Genomic DNA, 14561 nt, shown 5'->3' with positions numbered 1-14561 from the left:
CAAATTTGTTATAGTTGTCTTAGTTACTAGGTTGGATAGTGAAGGGAAACCAGACATAATTATAACAATAATGTCGAGATGATAATTTAATATAGAAACAAAAGATTAACGTAAAGCGTAAAAAATACGAGCATAATAACAATTATATCCTCATCCTTAGAACTTTTCTAAGCTAGCCCTTTCTCACTTATTTGCTTCATAATAAAACAACTTCCAATATGAGGAATAAGCATTGGGTAATATACTTTCTCTTCTCAAAAAATTATTTCGTCCTAAGGAGTCCTTGCTTTACAACTGTTACGAGACTAAAAACATTCTACGTGAATAGAATTTCGTTATAAATAGATATATACTTGAGTTGGAAATGGTACCTTATCGTAGAAAAATTGGAAATTTCTTCTAGTAAAATTCCCAAGGAAAAAAAATTGGGAATTTCATTAGTAGAAATTCAACTTTCCCATTTTTCCCCCAATTTTTTTTCTCTTTTCCCACAAGGAAAAAGGAGAAGAAGGAAAAAAAGGAGGAATCAATAAAGAAAAAAATGAAGAGAAGGAAAAAAGGGTAAACATGAAAAATAAAAAAATAAAAAAAGGGAAGAAGGAAAGAAGGAGAAGAATGAAGAAAATGGAAAAAGAAAAGAGAAGAAAAAAACCTCTCACACAGAGAAGTGAAAAATTCATTGGGAAAGGGTACCCTCCAAAAAAAATTGGAAAATTCATTAGAAAAGAGTACTCCCTCCTAGCAAATTTCCCAATTTCATCAGGAGAAATTCAAATTTCTCATTTTTTCCAATTTTGTTCTTTTCTTCCACAAGGAAAAAGGACAACAAAGAAAGGAGGAAAAAGAAAAAAGCAAAAAAGGAGGAAGAAAAGGTGAAAAAACAGAAGAAAATAAGGGAAGGAAAGAAAAAAGAAGAAACAGAAAAAAAGAAAAAAAAAGAAAAAGGAAAGAAGGAGAAGAATGAGAAGAAGGGAAAAAAGAGAATAATTAAACAAATGAAAAGCAAAATGAGGAAAAAAGAAAAAGAAAAAAACCGTCCCAACAAAATTGGGAAATTCACTTAGAAGAATATAATATACTATTAAAAGTAATAAATAAGTTATTTTATTAATAAAATAAGAAAGATTTTAGTGTAATATAAAATAATAAAATAATTTTAAAAATAAATTATTCATGGTTCGGTTTTGAGAGTGTGGGCGGTGAGAGGAGAAGGAAGAAACACGACAACAAGGGAGGGTGAGGCCGAGTTGTGGCGAGAGGTGGAGCCAGAGGGAAGGGAGCAACGATAAGGTCGAGCAACAGTGAAAGAGAGGACAAGGACAAGGGTGAGTAACAACGAGAGGGAGGTGGGCAACGACGAGGTCGAGTAGTGACGAGAGAGAGAAGGATATAGAGAGCATCGAGTGAGCGAGTGAAAGTGAATTCAAAGGGTAAACCCTCATATTTCACTTTTACTCGTTTTACATTGGAGCGAGTGAAAGTTAATTACATACTTCATTCACTTTCACTTTCCCTCGTGGACACACACTAACAATTTTGGATAAGTAGAGTGAATTCAAATTCACTTTCACCATCCTTGCCATTATAGCCATGGAAATCCCTGTGAATGCATAACCAAAATAAGAAACCATATCCAATAATGGGGCCTCACCACTCCCTAATATGTACAACGTAACTTTAAGAAGTAATGCCTCCAGGAACCATCCAAGGAGTCCTGTTGTAAATTGCATACTCAAAGCTTCAAGAGTAAACCTGTGTAGGATGACAAGAGAAGACAGATGTAAAATAGAGACTTGAACGTTTTTTTGAACTTAGAAAGAGACTTGAATATAACAAATGGAGAAAGTAAAAGTATTTTTGCATTTACTTTCCAAGAAGGCCCAACAAAAAAAGCCAGCAAGAACTACATAGGTCCCAAAGCCCATAAAGGGAATGTACAAGTCAGGAACATTTATATCATAGATAGGAGGTTTGGAGGAGAGTGCCTCCCACTGCCTCCGTTATCCTTGTTCAGTGACCCTAAATGAAGCAAATAAATTAATAGCAGTTTTAATAAATAGCCTACCAGGATGTCGGTTACTTTCTAGAAAGTGAACAAGAGATAGGATGCAGAAGCAGCCATGAAAATTGTCGATCATGCGGTCTGTACTAATCCTAAAGTCTGTTGCACCAACAATTCATGATTGATGAATGTCCCATGACATTTCGACAAACAATCCAGAAAAAAAAATGACCTTCAAAGCCTCGTCAAGATGACCAAATTTTATTTCCATCAGAAATATCAATCTTGCCAAGGCACACACGACCAGTAACCTTTTTGGTTGACTACTGAACATACTTCCTCAGGTCATTAATTAACAATCAATAGTACAAAGATAAGTTCGAACACATTGCTTACTCTATGTAGGAACGGGAACAAGATCACCTTCAACTTGTTCCTCACATACTGGTCATTCACTTGAAAGTAGTACTGGGGATCAAAGAAGTACCTGCTTATCTGGCCAGAAAGCACTTGTAAGAAAATTTTCAACTCCTATAATAACTATAACATAAAAAACAATGTATTCGTGTTTATGGCTAATTGAAGCACTTCTCCACCTCTTCACAAACAAAACTAACATTTCGTCATGCCGTCTTTTACCAGTCCAACGATTTAGCTGAAGGATAGTTTAAAAAACATACTGGCAACTTATGATATGATAGATCAAAACACAATTTGACAAGCTCTAGTTTGTCCATGATAATCAGCTGATTGATCCCAATGTCCCCATTTCAGTTAGTTATAATGGTTTTAAGTCAAGACCATCAGCCTACTTGTTTTTGCAAATTGATCACTAGAAGAAGTCAAAATTGAAAGACATGGAGACTGATCAAGTTTTGAAAGTAAATTCCTCTTGTGTTTGTGAGTGCCTGTGGATCTATCCATGGGTACCCTTATATAGCCATGGTACATATACTTCGAATGTCCATACATTGCTTTGCACATACCGAGAGCTTGAACCCCAAAATTCGTTCACCATAAGCTCCTAATCCACCTCGGATGAGTCCTGATCCAGCATCATAGAAGGTATTCCCAAAGGGGTTAGGCTGAGGATTCAATGGGGGGCCCTACATGCCAGCTTGGCTTCCCATATTCTCATACATTTCTGTAGACAGTTCCAAATTGAGAAGAGGTCAGTTTAACCATGATATGGACAACATAGATTGAAAAAAAACTGTAAATTCAGCAGGAAAAAAGTCTCATTTCCTTCAAGACAAGGGACAAGAAAGAAGGGAACAAAGCTATGCCAAGAAAAAAAAAGAACTCACACTGAGAAACTAAAACGGATTCTTTTCTTTTAAAATGTGATAAAATTTCATGAATCACGACAGCAGCATCTCAACTGTACTGGATCCGTGGTACCACTCCACCTCCATTCCGCATTAAGAGACTCATTTTTAAAACTTCAAAAAAATCTCTATCTCAATTAACTGTATTACCACCTGAAGTCACATTCTTCTGAAAACTATCTATACAAGCCCTTACAAACTAAGAGAGAATTCGTCTTTTATGATCCAGATGAACATTGTCCTCAGAATTATTCGAACAATACAAGCACATATTTTAGCTCTCTCGATACCTTAAAATAGTAAGAGATGGTATGTTAGGATCTTGATGTTATCTCAGTGATAAAGAATTACTTAAATGAAATGCAGAACAAATTGAAGCACTCCATCTGCCGCAAACTCATCCAATAAAGACAAACTAACATACGAAAGCATGGATAATTGAAGTAGAGTTTAGCATCCTAGAAGAAAAGCACACACCGTACATACACTACATTGCGAATTCTTTTGACGAAAATTTTCAAAATCTGCATGCGTAGTCTTTTTAGGCTACACAGTTCACTTGTATATAAATACAGTCCAGCGCGTTCTGTAAGTGGAATAACAGTGCAACCAATTGGAATCATTCAGCAAGGAACAAAAGTTAAAAACCCCTATCAAATTGAAAAACTTGTCACCGCACCTGTAAGTGGAATAACAGTGCAACCAATTGGAGTCATTCAGCAAGGAACAAAAGTGAAAAACCCCTATCAAATTGAAAAACTTGTCACCGCACCACATCCTGACGCTTAAATCAAACGACAAAACGACGCACACAAACAAGATCAGCGAAGAACTTCGAAAAAGAAAAAGAAAGGATCCGAAAAAATATTGAGATATATTACATAATTCCGCAATCCAAGCTTCAAACTCTGCAAAAGAAAGAGATTGTTTTACCTCCGGATCGGTAATCCTAACGAACAAATAGAACATGAAAGCATCTATCATAAAAAAATATCGAAAAAAATTGAGAAGAAATTACCTCGAACAAATGTCCTCGTCCGACGTCTACGGCGAGGATTTTTGTCCGACGCCTGCAGAAAGAGAGAAGGAAGGAAGTGGTCCGATCCAGGAGGATGCGGGACGCAGAGAGACGGTGAAAGTTGTGAACGCGTGAGATCCATGCAGAAGAGTGAGAAATTTGTAATTAAAAGAATAAACTTGGACCGTCCGATCAATATTGACGACGGCACTAAGAAAGCCCGGTAGAAATTGGAAACTACAGTTCCTCTCTGATTATTCTTACCAAACGAATTAGGAAAGCGTTGTTCCAGTACAATTATTTTTACCAAAGCCAGAAGGGATGAATTTGGAAACTGCAGGTCCAATATGTTTACTTAGCTTTTGGGTATAAATAAGGGACCTAACTCAGTTTCTCTCTCATCTCAAAACTTAGCATTGGTGTGTGCACGAGGGTACTCATGGAGGTTGTGGCGACAAGACTTGCTCGAGCAGCCATTGGACTCCTGATTGGAGTGCTGTTTGCTGGGTGGATGCTTCTGTGGGTAATATACCCAACAAGCTATTACATGAAGTGGCAGGCTATGATCACTGCTCGAGTCGATTCCACATATTTTGGGACAGAAGGTATTGTTCTTCTGCAGATACAATGCTCATTTGCTACTTTTTTTTTTCAGTTTCTTTAAAATCTTTCTTTTCTTTTCTTTCTCGAACAATTTTTACTTGTTATTGTAGGGGCGGACCTATTGACGTTCGTGTTACCTGTTCTGTTCATGTCTGTTTTGGGGTGCATCTATCTCCATCTTGGCAAAAATATTAAATCCTACCAAAAGAAGAGGTATTTAATTCATCTTTGCCTTCCCTTTCTTTGTTTTTCTGCCTCTATGGATCAGTAGTTGTATTGAATGGAAAAGAAATCCATAGCGGAATACTATTTGATTGAATCTACATGTATTCTCATTATTTAATTGCAGTACCGGGGCTAAGAGTGAAGCCAGCAGTCTTCTTTCTCTCTGGAGACGACCAGTGCTAGTGAAGGGTCCACTTGGAATCGTTTCAGGAATAGAGCTGACCTTCTTCGCCATGTTTCTTGCACTGCTTGTCTGGGCTTTGACAATGTATTTACACAGCAGCTATGCCAAGATGAATGCTACATCTGCTCACCATCAGGGCGAGAAACTGTAAGAGATCTAGATCAGTATCATATTGTGTTATTTATTCTAACCCGTAAGAGAAGTTATAAGATGACTGATTTTGGAATGTATGATCAGGTGGGAAGCGAAGCTAGAAAGTGCAGGTCTCCGATTAGGCCTCGTTGGAACTATCTGTTTCTCCTTTCTCTTCTTCCCCGTCACTCGAGGATCGTCTCTGTTGCCATTGGTGGGACTCACCTCGGAGGCCAGCGTCAAGTATCACATATGGCTTGGACATATCGTCATGGTCCTCTTCACTGCTCATGGATTATGTTACATTGTCTATTGGGCTGCAAAAAAACAGATTTCTCAGGTACATATATCTGGCATCTCGATTTCTTCTTCTGAATATTTGCACAAATTCTATCAATCGAGTCGACTCCATGATGATTCCTGACTTTTCTTGTTGTTGTTTCAATGGAGCAGATGCTGAAGTGGGATATGATTGGAGTGTCGAATGTTGCAGGCGAATTAGCTTTGATTTGTGGGTTGCTCATGTGGGTTACAAGTTCTGGAAGGGTGAGACGAAAGATGTTCGAGGTCTTCTACTACACGCACCATCTCTACTTTCTCTTCTTCTTCTTCTTCATAGTCCATGTCGGCACCTCCTTCTATGGCCTTGCCATTTTTGGACTTATTCTTCCTAGCATATACCTCTTCTTGGTCGACCGTTGCTTGCGATTCCTGCAATCTCGACAACGAGTTCGATTGCTCGCCGCCCGTCTCCTCCCTTGCAAAACACTCGAGCTCAGCTTCTCCAAGAGTCCAGGGTTGAGCTATTCGCCTACGAGCATAATGTTTGTAAATGTGCCGAGTATTTCCCGCTTACAGTGGCACCCTTTCACAATCACCTCCAATAGCAGCTTGGAACAAGATAAGCTCAGTGTCGTCATCAAGAGTGAAGGACTCTGGTCACGGAAACTATATCAGATACTCTCTTCTCCATCTCCGGTGGACCACTTGGATGTTTCAGTTGAAGGACCTTACGGATCACCTTCTTCTACCAACTTCTTCAGGTAACTGTATGAAATTTTGTGCTCCATAATCCAATTTTGTCCGTTAGTATGGCTTCATCCATTAATTATCTGATTAACCTTGTGAATTTTTCTTCAAACTATAGGCACGACAAGCTTGTGATGGTTAGCGGAGGCAGCGGGATCACTCCATTCATATCCATCATTCGAGAATTAATCTTCCAGAGCTCAACACTCGAGCAACAAGTAGTACTACCACAAGTGCAGCTCGTTTGTATCTTCAGGAACTCAGAACAACTCTCCATGACCGACCTCCTCCTACCTCTCGCCGGAACTGGGTGTGATATGTCCCGCTTGCGGCTGCTAATCGACGCCTATGTAACTAGAGAAGGACCCAACAGTGAAAACAACAAGCAGAAACATCTCCAGCGAACCTTGTGGTTCAAGACTAACCCGTGTCATGCCCCGATCTCAGCTGTTTTGGGTCCCAACGGCTGGCTTTGGCTTGCCGCAATCATCTCCAGCTCCTTCGTTATGTTCCTGATATTGCTGGGGATCACCACACGTTATTATTTCTACCCAATTGACCACGACACTAACATGATCTTCCCTCACATTTCAAGATCGTTGCTCAACATGTTGTTCATCTGTTTATCCATAGCTGCTGCATCTACTGCTGCGGTTCTATGGAATAAGAAGCGGAGTGCCATGGAAGCGATAGTCATCGAAGATGGGTCGTCGTTCAATAATGGTGACAGAGAATTGGAGAGTCAGCCTCATCAGTCACTCAGTCAATCCATCAGGGTTCACTATGGCAAGAGATCGGACATTGAAAGTAAGCATATACATAACCAAACTTTGATTTGTTGTTTATTTTCTAATCCTCTCATGGTAATGACGACTGAAGCTCGGATTTAATTTCCATGGCAGAAATACTATTGGAGTCATGTGATGAATCAAGCGTTGGAGTATTAGCCAGCGGGCCAAAAGGGATGCGGCAACGTGTGGCAGCGATCTGTTCTGCTGGTTTGGCTGATAACCTGCATTTTGAATCCATCAGCTTTAGCTGGTAACGACAGATCAGACGTGTCCCATTAATGAGATGAAAATACTAAGCAAACCTTGAAGTGAAGTTAGATTACTCTTGAAGAGCTTGTTAACAAAATGTGGAATAATCTGGTTCTATCTTGTAGGATGCCTTAGACGGTCACCTTTATTTAACATTTCCATGCTTTGATTTTTTTATTCCTTTCCACTTCCCAACTTAGAATGAGTTTAAGAGAGATGTTGTAACTAATTTTTTTATTTTATTTTTATTTTTTGGTGAATAGAGGCAAGGTTTACAAACTTTTCATTATTAATCTTGTTCATGTTCCTTTCTCTCTCTCTCTCTCTCTCTCTCTCTCTCTCTCCAAGCAACCTTTTATACATTAAGAACCCATTAAGCAGTATATATGTTAATTCTGTCAATGAAAAATATATATTTGACATTATGAATTAAGTCGAAACTAATGAGTGGTTGTGGGTGATTTCATTAAAAATTAGTTTATAATTTATAATATTTAATTAACATTATTATCGATGTTATAAAACCCAATAATACATTGGGCCAATCTAATCCGAATCAACTGTGTTTGATTAGTGGTTAAACTAGTGTCGATGTTACTTCAAAACAATAAAATTATATAATTAAATTGTGAGATTTTTTTCCTTAATCTTTCTTGGTTCAACCATAGAAGCTCAAAACCTAACCCAATATGGGGATTGTGTACAATCTAACCCTAATCAATTGGGTTTAATTATCTTTTTACCAATATTGACATCACTTCAAAATGGAGTAAAAATATATATGTATATTGAGAAGATAAATACTATCATTTTATTGAATTGCAATGAAATATAATTTTTTTTAATTTGTAGACCATTGCTATGGAATGTTTTTCATGCAACAAGGAAAAAATTCCCAACATGAGGAGGAATACAATGAAACCGTCATGTGGATTTTTTTATTTGTATTTATGTGTTGTAGGACAAGTCACCAGATTTTCAATTTTTTTATAGTTGTCTTAGTTACTAGGTTGGATAGTGAAGGGAAGAGTCATAGGACCATTAGTTTGTCCAGACATAATTATAACAATAATGTCGAGATGATAATTTAATATAGAAACAAAAATTAACAAAAAGCGTAAAAAATACGAGCATAATAACATTTATATCCTCATCCTTAGAACTTTTCTATGATAGCCCTTTCTCACTTATTTGCTTCAAAATAAAACAACTTCCAATATGAGGAATAAGCATTGGGTAATATACTTTCTTTGCTCAAAAATTTATTTCGTCCTAAGGAGTCCTTGCATTCCAATTGTTACGAGACTAAAATCATTCTACGTGAATAGAATTTCGTTATAAATAGATACATACTTGAGTTGGAAATGGTACCTTATCGTAGCAAAATTGGAAATTTCTCCTAGTAAAATTCCCAAGGAAATTTTTTTTGGGAATTTCATTAGTAGAAATTTAACTTTCCCTTTTTCCCCCAAATTGTTTTCTCTTTTCCCACAAGGACAAAGGAGAAGAACGAAAAAGAAAAGGAAAAAAGGAGGAATGAATAATGAAAAAAATGAAGAGAAGGAAAAAAGGGGAAACATGAAAAATAAAAAAATAAAATAAAAGGAAAAAGGAAAGAAGGAGAAGAATGAAGAAAATGGAAAAAGAAAAGAGAAGAAAAAAACCTCTCACACAAAGAAGTGAGAAATTCACTGGGAAAGGGTACCCTCCAAAAAAAAATTGGAAAATTCATTAGAAAAGTGTACCCCCTCCTATCAAATTTCCCAATTTCCTCGGGAGAAATTCAAATTTCTCATTTTTTCAAATTTTGTTCTTTTCTTCCACAAGGAAAAAGGACAACAAAGAAAGGAGGAAAAAGAAAAAAGCAAAAATAGAGGAAGAAAAGGTGAAAAAATAGAAGAAAATAAAGGAAGGAAAGAAAAAAGAAAAAATGGAAAAAAATAAAAAAAAGAAAAAGGAAAGAAGGAGAAGAATGAGAAGAAGGGAAAAAAGAGAATAATTAAACAAATGAAAAGCAAAAAGAGAAAAAAAGGAAAATAAAAAAACCGTCCCAACAAAATTGGGAAATTCACTGCGAAGAATTTAATATACTATTAAAAGTAATAAATAAGTTATTTTATTAATAAAATAAGAAAGATTTTAGTGTAATATAAAATAATAAAATAATTTTAAAAATAAATTGTTCGGTGGTTCGGTTTTGAGAGTGTGGGCGGTGAGAGGAGAAGGAAGAAACACGACAACAAGGGAGGGTGGGGCCGAGTTGTAGAGGTCGAGCGAGAGGGAAGGGAGCAACGACAAGGTCGAGCAACAGTGAAACTGAGGACAAGGACAAGGGTGAGAAATGACGAGAGGGGGGGGGGGGGGGGGGGGAGGGGGGGGGGGGGGCGGTGGGGGGGGCAACGATGAGGTCGAGTAGTGACGAGAGAGAGAAGGATATAGAGAGCATCGAGTGAGCGAGTGAAAGTGAATTCAAAGGGTAAACCCTCAGATTTCACTTTTACTCATTTTACACTGGAGCAAGTGAAAGTGAATTTCATATGTCTTCACTTTCCCTCGTGGGCATGCACTAACAATTTTGGATAAGTAGACTGAATTCAAATTCACTTTCACCATCCTTGCTATTATAGCCATGGAAATCCCGGTGAATGCATAACCAAAATAAGAAACCATATCCAATAATGGGGCCTCACCACTCCCAAACATGTACATTGTAACTTTAAGAAGTAATGCCTCCACGAACCATCCAAGGAGTCCTGTTGTAAATTGTATACTCAAAGCTTCAAGAGTAAACCTGTGTAGGATGACAAGAGAAGATAGATGTAAAATAGTGACTTGAACGTTTTTTTTAACTTGGAAAGAGACTTGAATATAACAAATGGAGAAAGTAAAAGTATTTTTGCACTTACTTTCCAAGAAGGCCCAACAAAAAGCCAGCAAGAACTACTTAGGTCCCAAAACCCATAAAGGGAATGTACAAGTCAGGAACATTTATATCATAGATAGGAGGTTTGGAGGAGAGTCTGCCTCCCACTGCCTCTGTTATCCTTGTTCAGTGACCCTAAATGAAGCAAATAAATTAATAGCATTTTTAATAAATAGCCTATCAGGATGTCGGTTACTTTCTTGAAAGTGAACAAGAGATAGGATGCAGAAGCAGCCTTGAAAATTTATCCATCATGCTATTTGTACTAATCCTAAAGTCTGTTGCACCAACAATTCATGATTGATGAATGTCCCATGACATTTCGACAAACAATCCAGAAAAAAAGACCTCCAAAGCCTCATCGAGAAGACCAAATTTTATTTCCATCAGAAATATCATTCTTGCCAAGGCACACAAGACCAGTAACCTTTTTGGTTGACCACTGAACATACTTCCTCGGGTCAGTAATTAACAATCAATAGTGCAAAGATAAGTTTGAACACATTGCTTACTCTATGTAGGAACGGGAACAAGATCACCTTCAACTTGTTCCTCACATACTGGTTTTCACTTGAAAGTAGAACTGGGGATCTGAGAAGTACTGCTTATCTGACCAGAAAGCACTTGTAAGAAAATTTACAACTCCTATAATAACTATAACATAAAAAACAATATATTCGTGTTTATGGCTAATTGAAGCACTTCTCCACCTCTTCACAAACAAAACTAACATTTCGTCAAACAATGTATTCGTTTTTATGGCTATTTGAAGCACTTCTCCACCTCTTCACAAACAAAACTAATATTTCGTCATGCCGTGTTTTACCAGTTCAATGATTTAGCTGAAGAATAGTTTAAAAAACATACTGAAACCTTATGATAAGATAGATCAAAACACAATTTGACAAGCTCTAGTTTGTCCATGATAATCAGCTGATTGATCCCAATGTCCCCATTTTAGTTAGTTATAATGGTTTTAAGTCAGGACCATCAGCCTACTTGTTTTTGCAAATTGATCACTAGAAGAAGTCAAAACTAAAAGACATGGAGACTGATCAAGTTTTGAAAGTAAATTCCTCTTGTGTTTGTGAGTGCCTATGGATCTATCCATGGGTACCTGTATATAGTCATGGTACATATACTTCGAATGTCCATACATTGCTTTGCACATACTGAGAGGTTGAACCCAAAATTCGTTCACCATATGCTCCTAATCCACCTTAGATGAGTCCTGATCCAGCATCATAGAAGGTATTCCCAAAGGGGTTAGGCTGAGGATTCAATGGGGGGCCCTGCATGCCAGCTTGACTTCCCATATTCTCATACATTTTTGTAGACAGTTCCAAATTGAGAAGAGGTCAGTTTAACCATGATATGGACAACATAGATTGAAAAAAAACTGTAAATTCAGCAGGAAAAAAGTCTCATTTCGTTCAAGACAAGGGAAAAGAAAGAAGGGAACAAAGCTATGCCAAGAAAAAAGAAGAACTCACACTGTGAATCTAAAACAGATTCTTTTCTTTTAAGATGTGATAAAATTTCATGAATCACGACAACAACATCTCAACTGTACTGGATCCGTTGTACCACTCCACCTCCATTCCTCATTAAGAGACTCATTTTTAAAACTTCAAAAAAATCTCTATCTGAATTAACTATATTACCACCTGAAGTCACATTTGTTGATCACGGTGGAGTCTGGTCCACATGTGGGAGCAGGATATGAAGGGCATTTGTGATTTTATTTTGCCCTTTGGCTTATGCTACACTCAAGGGAAAATTTAAATCTCCCTCTGTCCGATTTGATTTCTTCTCCTTGACATGTCTTCGGGACTTACAAAGAGCAAAGAAAAAAGGGGCTTCGACGCTGTTGCTGGAAATAGAGCAATGCGAGACTCGATCTTGTAGCAAGCGAGTAGTGACGAGAGAGAGAAGGATATAGAGAGCATCGAGTGAGCGAGTGAAAGTGAATTCAAAGGGTAAACCCTCAGATTTCACTTTTACTCATTTTACACTGGAGCAAGTGAAAGTGAATTTCATATGTCTTCACTTTCCCTCGTGGGCATGCACTAACAATTTTGGATAAGTAGACTGAATTCAAATTCACTTTCACCATCCTTGCTATTATAGCCATGGAAATCCCGGTGAATGCATAACCAAAATAAGAAACCATATCCAATAATGGGGCCTCACCACTCCCAAACATGTACATTGTAACTTTAAGAAGTAATGCCTCCACGAACCATCCAAGGAGTCCTGTTGTAAATTGTATACTCAAAGCTTCAAGAGTAAACCTGTGTAGGATGACAAGAGAAGATAGATGTAAAATAGTGACTTGAACGTTTTTTTTAACTTGGAAAGAGACTTGAATATAACAAATGGAGAAAGTAAAAGTATTTTTGCACTTACTTTCCAAGAAGGCCCAACAAAAAGCCAGCAAGAACTACTTAGGTCCCAAAACCCATAAAGGGAATGTACAAGTCAGGAACATTTATATCATAGATAGGAGGTTTGGAGGAGAGTCTGCCTCCCACTGCCTCTGTTATCCTTGTTCAGTGACCCTAAATGAAGCAAATAAATTAATAGCATTTTTAATAAATAGCCTATCAGGATGTCGGTTACTTTCTTGAAAGTGAACAAGAGATAGGATGCAGAAGCAGCCTTGAAAATTTATCCATCATGCTATTTGTACTAATCCTAAAGTCTGTTGCACCAACAATTCATGATTGATGAATGTCCCATGACATTTCGACAAACAATCCAGAAAAAAAGACCTCCAAAGCCTCATCGAGAAGACCAAATTTTATTTCCATCAGAAATATCATTCTTGCCAAGGCACACAAGACCAGTAACCTTTTTGGTTGACCACTGAACATACTTCCTCGGGTCAGTAATTAACAATCAATAGTGCAAAGATAAGTTTGAACACATTGCTTACTCTATGTAGGAACGGGAACAAGATCACCTTCAACTTGTTCCTCACATACTGGTTTTCACTTGAAAGTAGAACTGGGGATCTGAGAAGTACTGCTTATCTGACCAGAAAGCACTTGTAAGAAAATTTACAACTCCTATAATAACTATAACATAAAAAACAATATATTCGTGTTTATGGCTAATTGAAGCACTTCTCCACCTCTTCACAAACAAAACTAACATTTCGTCAAACAATGTATTCGTTTTTATGGCTATTTGAAGCACTTCTCCACCTCTTCACAAACAAAACTAATATTTCGTCATGCCGTGTTTTACCAGTTCAATGATTTAGCTGAAGAATAGTTTAAAAAACATACTGAAACCTTATGATAAGATAGATCAAAACACAATTTGACAAGCTCTAGTTTGTCCATGATAATCAGCTGATTGATCCCAATGTCCCCATTTTAGTTAGTTATAATGGTTTTAAGTCAGGACCATCAGCCTACTTGTTTTTGCAAATTGATCACTAGAAGAAGTCAAAACTAAAAGACATGGAGACTGATCAAGTTTTGAAAGTAAATTCCTCTTGTGTTTGTGAGTGCCTATGGATCTATCCATGGGTACCTGTATATAGTCATGGTACATATACTTCGAATGTCCATACATTGCTTTGCACATACTGAGAGGTTGAACCCAAAATTCGTTCACCATATGCTCCTAATCCACCTTAGATGAGTCCTGATCCAGCATCATAGAAGGTATTCCCAAAGGGGTTAGGCTGAGGATTCAATGGGGGGCCCTGCATGCCAGCTTGACTTCCCATATTCTCATACATTTTTGTAGACAGTTCCAAATTGAGAAGAGGTCAGTTTAACCATGATATGGACAACATAGATTGAAAAAAAACTGTAAATTCAGCAGGAAAAAAGTCTCATTTCGTTCAAGACAAGGGAAAAGAAAGAAGGGAACAAAGCTATGCCAAGAAAAAAGAAGAACTCACACTGTGAATCTAAAACAGATTCTTTTCTTTTAAGATGTGATAAAATTTCATGAATCACGACAACAACATCTCAACTGTACTGGATCCGTTGTACCACTCCACCTCCATTCCTCATTAAGAGACTCATTTTTAAAACTTCAAAAAAATCTCTATCTGAA

At 37.4% G+C, this 14561-nt stretch overlaps 1 protein-coding gene and 3 pseudogenes across 1 annotated transcript; 1 reads left to right on the top strand and 3 right to left on the bottom strand.

Moving 5' to 3' along the window:
* Nucleotides 1–1481: 1481 nt before the first annotated feature.
* On the bottom strand, nucleotides 1482–3144 carry LOC137942869 (uncharacterized; annotated as a pseudogene).
* A 1715-nt stretch (nucleotides 3145–4859) lies between these two features.
* On the top strand, nucleotides 4860–7566 carry LOC137942764 (ferric reduction oxidase 2-like). Its single transcript, XM_068788506.1, has 7 exons — nucleotides 4860–4953; nucleotides 5062–5164; nucleotides 5316–5507; nucleotides 5598–5832; nucleotides 5946–6535; nucleotides 6640–7328; nucleotides 7424–7566. Exons 1-7 carry the CDS (start codon nucleotides 4860–4862, stop codon nucleotides 7564–7566), a joined length of 2046 nt encoding a protein of 681 aa, XP_068644607.1.
* Nucleotides 7567–10045: 2479 nt separating this feature from the next.
* LOC137942868 (uncharacterized) lies at nucleotides 10046–11812 on the bottom strand (annotated as a pseudogene).
* A 659-nt stretch (nucleotides 11813–12471) lies between these two features.
* On the bottom strand, nucleotides 12472–14238 carry LOC137942867 (uncharacterized; annotated as a pseudogene).
* Between the last annotated feature and the right edge of the window lie 323 nt (nucleotides 14239–14561).

Source organism: Aristolochia californica, unplaced genomic scaffold (assembly GCF_029961685.1).
Source record: "Aristolochia californica isolate CCGP_79_NKW_82.1479 unplaced genomic scaffold, dmAriCali1.0.hap1 SCAF_10, whole genome shotgun sequence".
Classification (NCBI taxonomy): Eukaryota; Viridiplantae; Streptophyta; class Magnoliopsida; order Piperales; family Aristolochiaceae; genus Aristolochia; species Aristolochia californica.
This window is presented reverse-complemented; position numbering and strand designations above follow the sequence as displayed.